Here is a 16,324-nt window from a genome sequence, read left to right as displayed (position 1 = left end):
TAATAAAGGTGTGGTGTGATAGCATAGCAGTTAGGGTAGAGCAAGTGACCTGGTTTCAGTTCTGCTGATGTTGATAAGGAGTCTGTATGTTCTTCCCGTAACCATGTGGGTTTCATCCGGGTGCTCCAGTTCCCTCCCACATTCCATATTCATGACCTTTTACAGATGTGCAATAGAGAGCATCCTAACAATCTCTATCACTTTATGGTACGGAAACTGCACTGCGACGGACAGGAAGGCACTACAACAGGTGGTCAAAACTGCCCAACACATCACTGGCACTGGCCATCAAAGACAGGCATACAGAAAGGTGCCAGAAAAGGCCAACAACTTGAAGAAGGATCCCCACCTGATCTGCTCATGGATTGTTTATCCCACTCCTACCAAGGAGGAGGCTACAAAGCATCCACAACAGGACCACCAGACTCAAAACAATTGCTTTCCTCGAGTAGTAAAACTGAACAACACCTCCCCACCACTACTACTTTATGATTACCTGTCAGAGTCATCTTGTGCACAGATACTCTGCTGTCACTTTATGTACAGACAATCAAACTGTGTATAAGCTATCTTTTGCATTTATCTTTATTGTGTGTGTTTTTTAATTGTTCTGATTGTTTCTTTGTGTTGCATCAGATCCATAGTAACAATTATTTTGTTCTCCTTTCCACTTGTGTACTGTAAATGGCATGAAACGATCTTGAATCTTGAACAAAGGCATACAGATAGGAGATTAATTGGTCACATGAGTTTAATTGGGCAGTGCAGGTTTATTTTGTTTGGATGGGCCTATTACCATGCTGTTTCTCTAAAGAAATAAAGTGATTATTGACAAACCAGAGCATAACCAACATAATTTGGATTTTGCCTGGTAAACATTCTAAATATTCTCAGTCCACAAGAATGGTCTCGACCCAAAGCATTGACTGTCTATTACCCTCAACCCTCTGAGCTCTTCTATTGCTGCTTGTGTTGCGCCAAATTCTGGCATCTGCACCCTGGTGTCTAAAGATTGGCTTTATTTGTCACATGTTCATTGAAACATGCAGTGAAATGCGGCATTTGTGTCTATGACCAACACAGTCCAGGGAGCCACCCACAAGTCTCGCATGCTTCTGACACCAGTGTAACTTATTAACACTAATTCCTACATCATTGGAGTGCAGGAGGGAATGGGAGCACCTGCAGGAAACTCAGGCAGTCCTGGGGAGACTGTACATATTCCTCACAGACAACGTCAGGAATTGAACTCTGATTGCTGACAGCTGGCAATATAAAGCATTACACTAACTACTGTGCCACCACTTGCATTTATATGTTTAGGGTGGGTTGTGGGAAATATGATGAATGATTTGGCAGTGCTCTTGTTGGTCAGTGTTCATTTGAGTCATTGTAAATGGGGGTGGGGGGATTGCCATTGAAAGGGTTATTGTCCTTTATCTCATGGACTCAGTGAGGGTGGGGAAGGAATTTCTCAAAGGTCTTTTATTACAATTAGCTGGCAACCACATCACAGAATGTGCCAGGACATTGTTGCATTTATAATGTTGAAAGAGATATGTTAGCTACTTGGAATATTTATTTCTCAAATATTTTACTGAACATTTAATTGCTGAATATTTGCGCAGATCATCTGTCTTTTATTGTTCTTTGCTTGCAAATTACTTAAAGAATATCTGCTTGCCTTTTTTTAAAAAAATCCAGCGGTTTATCTCTGCATCAGTAGTTATCAGTACTAATACATAATATAAAAATGTCCTTGTTCCAGATGCTTCAGATCTAAGAAAAAATAGTTACACCAGCCAAACGTTTATAAACTGTATGAGCAGATTTTCAGAATGTGTTTAAAATAATTGTATATGGTCTTGGTATTTGGTTTGTTAAATAACATTCACAATAGTGAAACTTAGACTTTGACCCTATAACAATTTATAATTTAGTAACAGTGAATTGGAATAATATTGCAAGCAGTAAATGTTAAATTCAATTTAATCTCATAGTTAAGATAGTTTACTTGGAATTTTTTTACGCTTTTCATTTCAGATGCACTTTTTTCTGTATAACACAATTTAGATAATAGATTTTGCTGATTTTGTTACACTAGATTATCCAATGTACTTTACATATTCTAATACATCAAAGGGACAACTACCTGCTAAATTCAGTGAGTTTGGAACCATCTTAACAGAAACCACCAGCAGAAATTGCTTATATTGTTCACATGGAACGTAGAATAGCACAGTATAGGCCCTTCTACTCATGTTGTGCTAACCTTTTAATCTACTCTAAGGTTATTCAAGACATCTTGGCAGCACCCCTGATCTAAACAGTGGCTTCTGATTGCCTTAGCTAAGGACTGCCATGATGTGACTATCATAAGGGCCATGATTGGCACAGATTTCTGCTGGACAGATCATCACCTGATCCACTCCACCATGTCCATCAGACTCGTGAAAAAGTGGTGGGTTCATAAGAAGCAGACTAGGTGAAGACTAAAACTCAGGAGCCTACATAACACTGCCACCCAACAACACCTTCAGGCCTCGTTTAGGGAAAACCTCCCAATGGGAATATCTGGAGAATGCTAACAAACACTTTGGTCAACTTAAGTCCATCATCCTCAATGCCTGCAAACACATCCATGGGTGCAAGTCCAGAAAACATCAGGATTAGATTGTTGATGATGACATGGAGTTAGAACAACTTATTTTCATGAAAGTGTAAGTCTTTTGTGCCTGGCAGAATGACAGAAAACAAGGCCAAAAGAGAAGTTTGCTCCAAAGCCAAGACAAATGTCCAGACAAGGGTGAAGGAGTTAACGGGTGCCATGGTAACCTAGCTGTTAGTGTGGCGATAATACAGCTCAGGACATCAAGAGTTCAATCTTAGTGTTCTCTGTTAGTCTGTATATCCTTCCCGGGGAAGGCATGGGTTTTCTCCTGGTGCTTCAGTGTCCTTCCACAGTCCAAAGTTAGTGGGTTAATTGGTCTTTGTAAATAGTTCCATGATTAAGTTAGGGTTAGGCCAGTGGGTTGCTAGGCAGCTTGGTTTGAAGGGCCAGAGGGGCCTATTCTGAAATATGTCTCTAAGTAAGTATGATAAAGAATTCTTGGTGGACTAAGAAATCCCTGGAAATCAAGAGACTGACAAACTCTGGTGACACAAGAAGTTTCCTCAGTGCCACCAAAGCAGTCTGCGGATTAAACCCTCTGGGAAGAACTTCCTAAAGGATAGGAAAGGTATCAATGATCAATGGTGGGCACTTTCAAGAGCTTCTTAACTGTGACAGCACTGCTGAATCAGTTACCAATCAAAATCTCCAGAGACCTGTGACAGAAGTCAAGGAGGAACCTTCCAGTATGAAAGAGGTCCATGATGCCATCAGGAGCCTGAAAAGCAACGTAGTCACTGGTCCTGCCGGGATCCCAGCAGAGATTCTGAGAGATGGTGGACCAGCACTGCTGTGCCACTTACTTGCCTTGCTCCTGAGGGTATGCAAAAAGGAGCAATTGCCCTCAGAACTCAGGGGTGCTCTAATAGTAATCGAATATGATGAGACTCCTGGATAGGTACATGGAGCTTAAAAAATTAGAGGGCTATGGGTAATCCTAGGTCATTTCTAAGGTAAGAACATGTTTGACACAGCTTTGTGGGCTGAAGAGCCTGTATTGTGCTGTAGGTTTTCTATGTTTCTATATTCAAGAAGGGAGTCAAGGCAGATTGTGGCACTTACAGAGGCATCTCTCCCTCCAGTCAACAATAGGCAAAGTGTTTGCACATATCCTTAACAACTAACTATCTTCACTATCCGAGGAATTACTCCCTGAATCACAGTGTGGTTTCTGTCCGTCGAGACATGATCTTCACAACGTGCCAATTACAGAAAAATGCTGTGAACAAAGGCATTCCTTGTACTTGATTTTATAAAAGCTGGATGAACTCAGCAGGTTGGGCCGCATCCGTTGAAATGTGCAGTCAACGTTTCGGGCCGAGACCCTTCGTCAGGACTGAAGAAAGAGGGGGCAGAGGCCCCATAAAGAACGTGGGGGGGAGGGTGGAAAACCAATCAGGAGGAAAGATCAAGGGGTGGGGGAGGGGATAGGCAGGAGAGGTGAAGAAGGAATGTAAGGCGAAAGCACTATGGGTAGTAGAAGGCAGAATCATGAGAGAGGTGATAGGCAGCTAGAAGAGGAGATAGAGTGAAAGAGGGATGGTGGAAGGGAGAGGGCTTCATTCAGGGCCCCAAACAGTCCTTCCAGGTGAGGCAATACTTCACTTGTGAATCTGTTTGGGTAATCTATTGCATCCGGTGCTGCCTCCTCTACATTGGCGAGACCCGACACAGATTGGGGGACCGTTTCGTCGCGCACCTCTGCTTCACATTCCCATTCAGATATGTCCATACATGGCCTCCTCTACTGCCATGATGAGGCCAAACTCAGGTTGGAGGAGCAACACCTCATATATCGTCTGGGTAGTCTCCAGCCCCTTGGTATGAACATCGAATTCTTCAACTTCTGGTAATTCCCTCCCTCTCCCTTCCACCATCCCTCTTTCACTCTTATCTCCTCTTCTAGCTGCCTATCACCTCTCTCATGAATCTGCCTTCTTCTACTACCCATAGTGCTTTCCCCTTAGATTCCTTCTTCACCCCTCCTGCCTATCCCCTCCCTGCTTCCCCTCCCCCATCCCTTGATCTTTCCTCTGATTGGTTTTCCACCCTCCCCCCATGTTCTTTATGGGGCCCCTGCCCCCTTCTTCTTCAGTCCTGATGAAGGATCTCAACCCGAAACATTGACTGCTCCTTTCAACAGATGCTGACCGACCTGCTGAGTTCATCCAGCTTTTGTACGTGTTGATTTGACCACAGCATCTGCAGTGTACTTTGTGTTTACTTGGTTTTATAGATTTGAAAAAGGCATTTAATAGAGGTCTGTCAAGACATGGCTGCCCTGACAAGTACCTGTATTTACAAGTACTGAGATTACTGATGATGGCATGTCAGCCACAGTACTCGGCAATAGTGATGCTGAATCAGCCCCTTCACTGTGAAGACGGGGGTCAAACAGCTGTATCATTGTGCCCACCCTATTTGCCATCTTTACTGCTGCCATCCTTCACCTCATTGGTCAAAACCTGCCACAGGGGATCCCAGTTGTGTGTAGAATGGAAAACAGGCTTTTCACCCTCAACTGGTTCAAGGTCTGCACGATCAGTGTCAAGGAGCTTTAGTACGTGGATTAAAATGTCATCGCAACACTCTCAGGCAAAGACCTCCAATGTATTTTGAGGCAAGGCATATAGGGTTCTGAGTCTTGTTTTGAATATTAAAAAAAGACACTAATCCTATATCAGCCTCCGCCCAACTAGCCATTTATCTAGTCCTCCATAAAGTTGACAATATTGCTGTGAAAATGTAGACCACTTTCCCTACCTTGGCAACATTCTCTCCTCAAACACAGACATCGACTCAGAGATCAACTACTGCCTGAGGAGTGCTAGTGGTGCCTTTGCAAGATTAAGGAGCGGAGTCTTTGAAGACCACACCCTACAGGTCCAAACAGAACTTTTGGTCTATAGAACAGTCGTCCTTCCTGCATAATTGTATGGAGCTGATCATGGACCATTTATGATAGACACTTGAAAGATCTGGACCAGCGCCACCACAGAATCTTACAAAGGATTTTGAGGATCAGCTGGAAGGACAGACTCTCTCACACCAGCATACTGGAGAAGGCCAACATGAACAGCATTTCCACTACAATAAAGCAACCCCAACTCTGATTGATATGTCATGTCACTTAGGTGCCTAATTCACGTCTCCCCAAACAGATCCCTTACTCCCAGCTGAAGGAAGGTCAGCAAGCCCCTGGTGGGCAAAGGAAACGCTTCAAAGATCATATCAAAATCAGTCTACAAAAATTCAACATTACATTTAAAAACTGGGAAGCCATAGCACTCAGTAGATACACCTGGAGGAAATCTGTACAAAAGGGAGGTACACTACATGAGAGTGACCTCTGTTATGTTGCAGAGAACAAGCAGCAGCTGTGAAAGAAGAAATTGAATAACCAAAGAACCCAGCCATGAACAACGGCCACCATTTGTATGCGCCCACACTATGCCAGAATATGTGAATCCCAGATCGGCCACCGATAGATAACTGCATAGGAGAACATCTTACTCAATTCAAGTGATGGCACTCTACTACTCTAAGATCAATCTAACCCTTCACTCCCACATAGCACTTCATTTTTTAAATAATTATATGCCTATCTAAGAGTTTCTTAAATGTCCCTAATGAATCTCCTTCTACCACCACCCTAGCAGTGCATTCAAAGTTTAAAAATTCAGAAGTTATTGTCAAAGTCCATATATGTCACCATATACTACATTGATATTTTTTGCATGCATTCACAGAGCAGAGAAATACAATAGAATCAATGAAAAATTATATACTGACAAATAGCCAGTGTGCAAAAGAAGACACACTGTGTAAATAAAATAAGTAAGTAAATAAACTCACACGCCCAACACTCTGCTTCATTAATATTAGCGGTGGTTTGGTTCTTATCCATTGTTGTCTCTGTGCAAGTGCAAGAAAGTTCAGTACTGCAGTACAAAGTGCCGACATCCCAAACCTGCTGGCTATTCTTTGACAGAGAATCCCCACCTGAGCTCCATGAATGGATTTGTTTTTAAACTTTGCAGCAGAGCCTGTACCTGAAGTTCTACAGCTCTATTGTTGGGGAATCTGGCTGCTGAACCTGAGCCAGATTAGGTCTGGAACCGAAACGGATTCTGTATCCATGTCAGTGGAATGATATGAGGAAGAAACCATGTATTTGGCAATTGGCATTCTTTAAACTAATTAAATTTAATTGTGTTTTTATACAATCGACAATTGTATGCTGATTTATATTTTTATATGACTTAAAAAAGAATATCTTTTGAATGCTTCTGAGTAGGGGACATAGAAATATTTTTATTTTCGACAGTGGGCTAAGCCGAAGTATATAATTTAACTATGGTCAAAATTATACCCTCATAAGTCACCTGTTTAATGAGATATCTCAGATAATCTGTGTTTTAAAAAAAAATTGTATTAAAGGAGACACTGAGCGTGGAATAATTGCACTAAACTAATTATCCTTTTACATTTATGTTAATGCTCTTGGCCTTTTCAATACACAAAAACAACGCAAACTCCTGTTTTTAATAAATGTTTAAATGAGAATAATTTTCTTTGTAAGTTTAAAACATATATCTGAATTCTGTTCTGTTCTTTTGAATGTGTGGTAGGTGTAGGCTTCATCTGCTGCAGAATTAGAGAGCAACAGTAAGTTTATCAATGACTTTGTATTGTCACAGGGCGAGACAGCACAGAAATAGGCACTTCTGTCCTCTGAGTCCATGACAGCCATTAGTCCCTCATTTATACTAATCCTTTATTAATAACTTTTTATTCCCCTCACATTCTCAATCATCTGCAGAATGTCTTGTGTTTATGAATTGCTGGTCCTCTGCAAAGTCTCTTCAAGGCATATATCTACACTGGAGAGATTTAAATCTTCTCAGGTAGTTCAGTGAAACTCTTGTCTCATTGCTACCCCTCTGTGATCTCTGCTACTTTCTAACTCTTCGCCCATGTGCTAACCCAGGCCAGCTTGTACTCCTTTCCCTCTCACCACCACCACCTGGCTTCTCCAGCCTTGGCCCAAAATGTCACCGGTTTATCCTCTCCATAGGTGCTGCCTGACCTGCTGAGTTCCTCCATCATTTTGTGTGTGTTATTTTTAATTATCCCTCTGGTGCTACTCTTCATTTCCACATGTGATGCATTTCACAGTGGTCAGTTAAACCCAAGCTGTGTGTAGGACGGGGCACAGTCACAGGTAGGATGTGTAAAGCCCACACAGACAGTGCTCGTAGGCAGCAATGAACCTGAGTCACTGGTTCTGTGACCATGCAGCTCAACCCAGAGTTACTGTGCCATTTTATCTATGTGGTAAATAAAAGCTGGTCAGTTCCCATTATGTGAGGTGGCTTTGCCATCGGCTATACCAGGCAACCAATCAGAAAGCATCACTGTTGACCCATCCCACTCGTGTACTTGTTTGTCGATCATTGCTTTTCACACAGACCGCTCTGGAATAGAGACCATTGCTCAACAGGTCCACAGCAGATTGCATCTCATCAACTCTTCACCCAACCCTGGAACATTTGGACAGCAAAGATGCATATATCAAGATGCTCTTTGTCGACCATCATCAGCTTAAAATTAATCAATGAGCTTCAAGGCTGAGGCCTCATAACCTCCTTGTGCAATTGGATCCTTGATTTCCTCACTTGCAGACCCCAGTGAGTTCAGATTAGTAACAACATCTTCTCCATGATCTCTATCAACACAGTAGCCCCCTGCTCTGTTTGTTTTACACTTAGGACTGTGTGGCTAAGCACAGCTCCAATGCCATATTTAGTTTTGCTGATGACACCACTGCCATGGGCCAAATCAAAGGTGGTGACATTGTCACAGGAAAGCAGCATTCATCATCAGGGAACCCTGCCACCACGGTCATGCTCTCTTCACACTGCTGCCATCTGGAAGAAAGTACAGGAGCTTCAAGACTCACATCACCAGGTTCAGGAATAGTTACTACCCTTCAACCATCAGGCTTTTGAAACAAAGGGGATAACTTCATTCAGCTTCACTTGTCTTATCACTGAACTGTTCCCACAACCTATGGACACACTTTCAAGCGCTCTTCATATCATGTTCTGGATATTTATTGCTTGCTTATTTATTATTATTTTTTTCTTTCTGTTTGTATATGCAGATCGTTGTCTTCTGCACACTGCTTGAATCCCTAGTTGATACAGTACATAGAACATAGTACATAGAAATTTACAGCACATTACAGGCCCTTCAGTCCACAATGTTGTGCTGACCATCTAACCTACTCCAGAGACTGGCTAGAATTTCCCTAGCGCATAACCTTCTATTTTTCTAAGCTCTATGTATCTAAGAAGCTCTTAAATGACCTTATTATATCCGTTTCCACCGCTGCTGCTGGCAGTGCATTCCACCCACCCACCACTCTGTGTGGAGAAACTTACCCTGACATCCCCTCTTAAAACTATGCCCCCTCATATTAGCCATTTCAGCCCTGGGGAAAAAACGTCTGACTATCCACATGATGAAAGCCCCTCATCATCTTATACACCTTTATCTGATCACCTCTCATTTTCCGTCGCTCCAAGGAGAAAAGGCCAAGTACACTCAACCTACTCTCATAAGGTACGCCCTTATAATTTTATTGATTCTATTATAGTTGCTATTCTATTATGGATTTAATGAGCATGCCCTCAAGAAAATGAACCTCAGAGTTTTATATGATGGCATGTATGTACTTTGATAATAAGCTTACTTTGAACTTTGAGCTCTTTAGTATTGTCTCAGAATGCATCCTCTACAGTAAAGAAAGTTCACCAATGCCTCTACTTTCCGAGAAGACAAGAAAGTTGTATTATGCACATCAATACTGACATCTTTCTACCAATGCACAGCGGAGTAGCCTAACATGTTGCATTGTACAGAAACTGCACTGCAGCTGACAGGAAGACTCTACAACTGGTAGTCAAAACTGCCCAACAAATCATTGGCACCGGCCTACCCACCATCAAGAACATGTATACAGAAAGATGCTTGAAGCGGACCAGTAACATAAATGATTCCACCTACCCTGCTCATGGACTGTTTGTCCTCCTGCCATTAAGGAGGAGGCTAGGTAGCATCCACAACAGGACCACCAATTATATTTATTAGCAAAGAATGTATAAATGATACAACCTTGAGATCTGCTTTCTGACAGGTAGCCACAAAACAAGAAACCTGAAAGAACCTTAGTAAAGAAAAAAAATAAAAGGACCAACACTCGATGGCAAGAGAAAGAAAAAAAATCATGCAAACAATTGAAGCAAACAGCAGCATTCCAACCAAAGTTTAGTCCTCAGGTTCGAACCCCAGAGTAAGCCCAAAGCCTCGCTTATGGAGCACTGCAGCTGGGGCAGTCTTCATAACCTCAGCACCATAGAGACAACCATTGCAGAGAACGATCAAAATCAGCTTTCTTAACAGCCGTCACCTTGTATTTTAAATCCATCTGGGCCACTGTTTAAATTGACCAAACAATGGAACAGCAAAAGGTTCCAGCACCCTGGAGCAAGCAATGAAAATCGTGGAGGGTGAATGAAATCGGCTTTCATCTCCGATCTGGACCAGTGTTTAAATTATCTAAACAGTGCGTCATACCTCACACTAGGGCCTGGCTGCGGTGACTCGCTCCGGGCCCAGATTTTGTTGCCCCGCCCAAAGCTGTACTCAAGCTCAGTTTGGCACCTAGAATGATCCAACCTCTCACACGGGCCAGCAGTACAGGCACCAAATCTCCCCTGCTCAGGTCCCAACTTCTCCTTTTGGTCCCCAGAGTGATCCAGCTTTGCTCCTGGGCCAGCTGTATAGGCATCAGAATTTCATTTGCAACGATTCACACCATCTTGGCTCATCCCCCAAACTTGTCTCGCCATTGCTTGCCCTTTCACAGTTTGCAGCAATATTTTAACATAATTTACCTCAGAAAAGGTATTTTTAGTGATGTTTTTAGTCAGGTTTCTTAGCTTCTTGATTACCAGAGAGCTGACGCATATGTTCGGTACCGCTATCTTAACTGGAACTTTCCCCAAGCAGAAAGTATGATGGATACCTCACACACTAACCCACCCCACCACCTCTAACTCATTGTTATTTCCTATCAGAGTCACCTTGTATACTGATATTCATGCCTAGCATCACTTTATGGACGTACAATCAATGCTCATAAACTATCTTACATGTTTATATTTATTGTGTTTTTTATTACTATGGTGTCTTTATCTTGTTTTTTGTGCTGCATCAGATCCTGATTAACAATTACTTTGTTCTCATTTACACTTGTGTACTGGAATGACACTAATCAATCTTGAAGCTTCAACAAAGATTGAGGTGTTTCATTCCACTTCATAATTTGGAAAGGTCGTGTGGAAAGTCAGATTTATTAAATGGTAACTATTTCTCTTATTCCCTGATGAAGGGTGTCAGTCCGAAACATTGACTTTTTTTTCTCCTCCGTAAATGCTGTCTAACTTGCTGAGTTCCTCCTGCATTTTTCTGTTATTTCCCTGAATCCTTTTATCCTGCGTCAAGGTGTTAAAGTCAACAGGAAGTTATATTATACAACAGAGATTTAGAGAATGTGGATTGTTTTGATTGTTCAGATTTGATCTTACCTGTGGTCTACCTAAAATGAGAGTTTGGATGAAGACTACAATCTGTAAACTTACAATATTGCTCTGTATGCTGGCAGAATCTCGCTTCACCTCAACTGGAAATTAAGATGGCACTGACACAAGGAAATGTTGCTTTAGTTACACTGTCTCTCAAAGTGAAACTGAATTGCTGCTTTGGCTGTTCCAGCAAATGTACATCAAGCACATAAGTTCAGGTTTATTGGTATTTATCTATACACATGTATAGGGTTAACTGAAACATCGTTCCTTTGAGACCAGGGTACAAAGCACAGTACATATAGTCACAGATGGTGCTAGGCACAGCACAGCACCTTCTTTCCAGTATAGAAGTCAAATGTAATGTTAGCATTTGAGAGGGCTAGAATATAAGAGCAAAGATGAAATGCTGAGGCTTTATAAGGCATTGATCCAACTGTTCTTGGGCCCTTTAAGAAATGTGCTGCCATTGAGGCTTCACAAGAGTGATTCCTTGAATGAAAGGGTTAACGTATGAGGAGTGTTTGATGGTCCTATACTCGCTGGAGTTTAGAAGATTAGGGGGTGGGGAGAAGTTTTCATTGAAACCTATTAAATATTGAAAGGCCTTGATAGAATGGATAGGGTATTTCCTATAGTGCGTGAGTCTGGGACCAGAGGGCACAATCTCAGAATAGAGGAATGTCCAATTAAAATCAAGATGAGGAATTTTTTTTTAGCCAGAGGGTGTTGAATCTGTGGCATTCATTGTCACAGATGGCTGTGGAGATCAAGTCATTCATATGTTACTGATTAATCATGGCATTAGAGGTTATAGGGACAAGACAGGAGAACGGGATTGAGAGGGTTAATAAATCAGCCATGTTGGAATGGCGGGACAGACTCAGTGGGCCAAGTGGCATAATTCTGCACCTATGTTTTAGCTTCAAAAGCGCTTCAAATATATTTTTGAAACTGGGCTAAACCAAGCCAAAACCTACGCAACTGAGTAAAGAGGTAATAGCAGTGCTTAAGGAATGGGACGTAGGAAGGTCACGGAGAGATTTGGAAACCAGGATGAGAATTTCAAAATCAGCTTGCTTTACCTGGAGTTAGGAGTCTTGAGCACAGGTGATGGACAAGCAAGGCATGTTGGAGGTTAGGATATTGACAGCAAAGTTTTAGTGATTTACTTTGAATTGTCTGAGCTTGTATGTGTTAGAATTTTGAAGTTGAGGTTAACAGAGCAATTGTTGAGACTTTGAGCAATAGGTGAACTGAGGCAAAAGAGGAGGTAGGCAGTATTAGGGGGTTTAAAATACATTGTTATCTTAGTGATCAGAAGCTCTCCTCGTTGTTGGATATGACACTAAGCTCATAACAGCCTAGTTCTGATTCATCAGTTTTCTTGATAATTGAAAGAAATTGATGCTTGAGGATCAGAATGTGGTGGTATCTGATAATTCAGGTATTTTGAAGAGGAAGTGGGAGGTACCAAGAGAGGTGTTGAGGAAGAGCTGCGTGTTACCAGAAACTACTTTGCTTTTCAACTGTTGCTGAGGAACAACACAGGGGCAAGCAGTATTTGGGAGCTATTATATCCTGAAGAGTAATTATAAGAGCATAAGTAATTATAATCATAATCATAATTATAATCGATCCAAGATGGTGGCGCGACGCAGCTTGCAGCAGCCACTCTGGAGCTGATTATCTGTTATTTGTGAAGTGGGGTGCCGTACGCAATCATAATCGGTTGAAAACGGATGTGGGAGCACGGAGGAACATCTGGAAATCTCCAGGAAGACCTTCGTCGTTGCTGCTGCTGCTGTGAGGTCCGGGTCTCTGCTGGGAAGAACAGGCCCCCAGTCCTCGGGGTCGCGTTGCCTGTGGCCGTTGGCAGGGGCATCTTAATACGCTTGGCAGAGGATGGTGCTCGGAGAAGCTGTGCCAGAGGGGATGGTCAGAGGCTCAGAGGTTCGACCGACTCGGAGTCCGCTGCAGTCAGGTCGCTTTCACTGTGTGCTGCGTCTGCGAGGCTGGGTTCGACGGAGCTTTCACTGTGTGCTGTGTCTGTGAGACTGGGTTTGACGGAGCTTTCATTGTGTGCTGCGTCTGCGAGGCTGAGTCAGGTGGCGCCGTGGAAGTCCACAGTGGAGGTATTCCCTTCTGCCGCCGGCATGGGATGATGAGTCAAATCGGGACCCTGAGGACATGTGGAATCTATGTGGTGGTTTCTTTCAAACTTATAGTCTTTTAACATCTTTGGACTATTTTTACTGTGCCCATGGTCTCTTTTTTTTATCAATTATGCTATTGTTTGCACTGTTGTAACTATATGTTGTAACTGTGTGGTTTTGTGCAGGTCTTGTAGCTTTAGTTTTTGGTCTTGTTTTGTCTGGTGGATTTGGAGCTCCTTTCCAGGGAACGCGCTAAGATGGTAGCACGATATTAATACGCAGCAGCCTCTCCGGACTCTGGATTGGGGATTGCCAAACGTTTTGTGGATTTTCTGGTGTAGTCTGTTCTGTCATATGCTTTTGTGATATCATTCTGGAGGAACGTTGTCTCATTTTTTAACTGCATTGCATTTGTGGTTTCTAAATGACAATAAACTGAATCTGAATAAGATATAGGAGCAGAAGTAGGCCATTTGGCCCATTGAGTCTGCTCAACCATTCAATCATGGGCTGATCCAATTCTTCCAGTCATCCCCACTCCTCTGTCTTCTACCCATATCCTTTGATGCCCTGGCTAATCAAGAACCTATCTATCTCTACCTTAAATATAGCCAATGAGTTGGCATCCACAGCCGCTCGTGGCAACAAATTCTACAGCCCTCTGACTGAAGTAATTTCTCCGCATCCTGAAGTTCTTTAAATTAGGTATTTGCTGCCATAGAACAACATATGTCATGGTATAATCTAGTGATATTAAACCTGATTATGATTCTGAAATTTGTGTAAAAGTTCAGGGAATATACAATGCCACAATATGATTACTTGACCTGGAGTTCTATACATGACTATAGCTTGTTCTGAACAGAATGTGGGTCATTTGGCTGAACCTCCCTATTTGTACACTTGGTGTCCTTTACTTGTGAGTTTCACCAGGAGGGATTAGAACAGAAATCTGTTTAATAAAATGAAAAAGTACGAAATTTCCCAAAATAAATTTGTACCCCAGGAGGTGATTGTACCAGCTATTACTGTGCCTGTTTTAAGAAGCTTCGTGTAATTCCATATTGGGTGTATGAAATAGCAGTTACTTTATGTGAAGGAGTTTTAGTTGGATTGACTGTGGTGTATTTCTACAGGGCTTGTTATTGATGGGAAAAATTCCAAACTGTCTGGTTTGGGTGAAGGAGAAGAAAATCAGGATGATGATGAGGATGATGAGGAGGAAGAAGGTGGAGCGGAAACGGAGGAACAGTCCGGAAATGAAAGTGAAATGAACGAACATGAAGAGGAGGTATGATTGCTAGTGATATTAAATGTTTGTCCTCAATGAATGATTGATTTCAGTGGTTACAGTGGTGTGAATTTTGAAATCAAGTAGTACCTGTCAACATAGTTTTATTGTGATGTTGACATAGAAAAACCAGAAATAATTCAAATGGTAAATGTTATTTGCATTTCCCCTAAATACTAATTTTTATTTTAGTAAAACAGAACATTGGAAGGTTGCAAATCTTTTGCTACTTAAGGCTCTGAATTTTTCCCGTAGTAATTCATGTACAACTGGCCGAAATGAGGAGCAACAAGAAACCCTTGTCCTTTCATGTCATCAGATTATCTTCACTGGAGACTTCAGTTTTGCACACCTAGTTTCTTGACTTTGCCTTCTTGGGCCATTATTCCATTGCAGTTCTCTGTGATTGGATGTGCTAGCCCAGGGAATTTCCTCTAGGTGTTAAGGGTTTACAATGCATTAAAACTAGCAGGTGGAACTTGATCAAGCACATCAAAATCAGACTGACGTGCCTCATCACTTTGCTAAATACAGAACAGAATCTGCTGCAATTGTCAGTAGGCTTTGCTGTGCACAGAAGTGATTTTGGTCTGGTCCCTAAAAGCCCTGCCAAACAGTGACACAACCAAGTGAGCCACAGCATTCAGTGATTTCAAGTTGTGTCTCTGGGTCTTTGGAAATGTCACTTCAAAGAAAATTGCAACATAGCTTGTCTATGCACAAGTAGATATTTGCCCACGTGATAAGAACTCAAATATATTAAAAAGCATTATTGGTGTCAAGGAGAGTGCTTGTGTTTGTTTCCATGACTTCAAGATTCTTTCAAAAACTTATTGCTCATAATGCCAACTACTGTAGTTAATTCAGTAATTAGTATCATTTGTAATAACATCAGATAATGCCTGTATAAGAATAAGTTTCACTATTAATGCTAGTTGTAATTGTAAGAAGTAAAATACCTCTGGGATGGATGACTCTTGAACAACAACCATAAAAGTATCCTGTTAAGACCATAAGACATAGGAGAATTAGGCAATTTGGCTCACGGAGTCTACTCTGCCATTCATTCCATCATAGCTGATTTATTATCCCTCTCACCCTATTCACCTCCATCTCCCTGTAACCCTTGACATCCTTACTAATTCAAGAACATATCAACCTTCTCTTTAAATACACCCAATGACAGCCTTCATGGCCACCTGTGGCAATGAGTTTCACAGATTCACCACTCTCTGACTAAACTTGACATGTATGATCCGCAATTAGATATGAGCTCTGAAGCAAGCAATGCCAGAAGGAAAAAATCCCTGTAGTAATATTCCTGAGATTAAATTAGGGGCCTATTATTATTGAGCGGCTTGTACGTGGTGATAGAGGAGCCCTGACAAAGGGTCTCGGCCCGAAATGTCGACTGTACTTCTTCCTATAGCTGCTGCCTGGCCTGCTGTGCTCCACCAGCATTTTGTGTGTGTTGCTTGTATGTGGTACTTGGTCCCTTGTATAGTTCAAAAGCAGAGAAATCTGATTTTTTTTTTTTAATTTCTTCTTTTGTATC

General features: G+C 41.9%; 1 protein-coding gene across 8 annotated transcripts in view; it reads left to right on the top strand.

Moving 5' to 3' along the window:
* The window catches only part of upf2 (UPF2 regulator of nonsense mediated mRNA decay), a 117,119-nt gene that overhangs the window by 45,140 nt on the left and 55,655 nt on the right, over window positions 1-16,324 (top strand). For all 8 annotated transcript variants that reach the window (XM_073066544.1, XM_073066547.1, XM_073066545.1 and 5 more), the window contains exon 18: window positions 14,615-14,769. In XM_073066544.1, coding sequence (XP_072922645.1) covers window positions 14,615-14,769 — 155 coding nt within the window. The remainder of the gene's footprint in view (window positions 1-14,614; window positions 14,770-16,324) is intronic.

Source organism: Hemitrygon akajei, chromosome 14 (genome assembly GCF_048418815.1).
Source record: "Hemitrygon akajei chromosome 14, sHemAka1.3, whole genome shotgun sequence".
Taxonomy (NCBI): domain Eukaryota; kingdom Metazoa; phylum Chordata; class Chondrichthyes; order Myliobatiformes; family Dasyatidae; genus Hemitrygon; species Hemitrygon akajei.
Note: the sequence above shows the minus strand (reverse complement) of the source record. Positions and strands in the feature narration are given on the sequence as shown.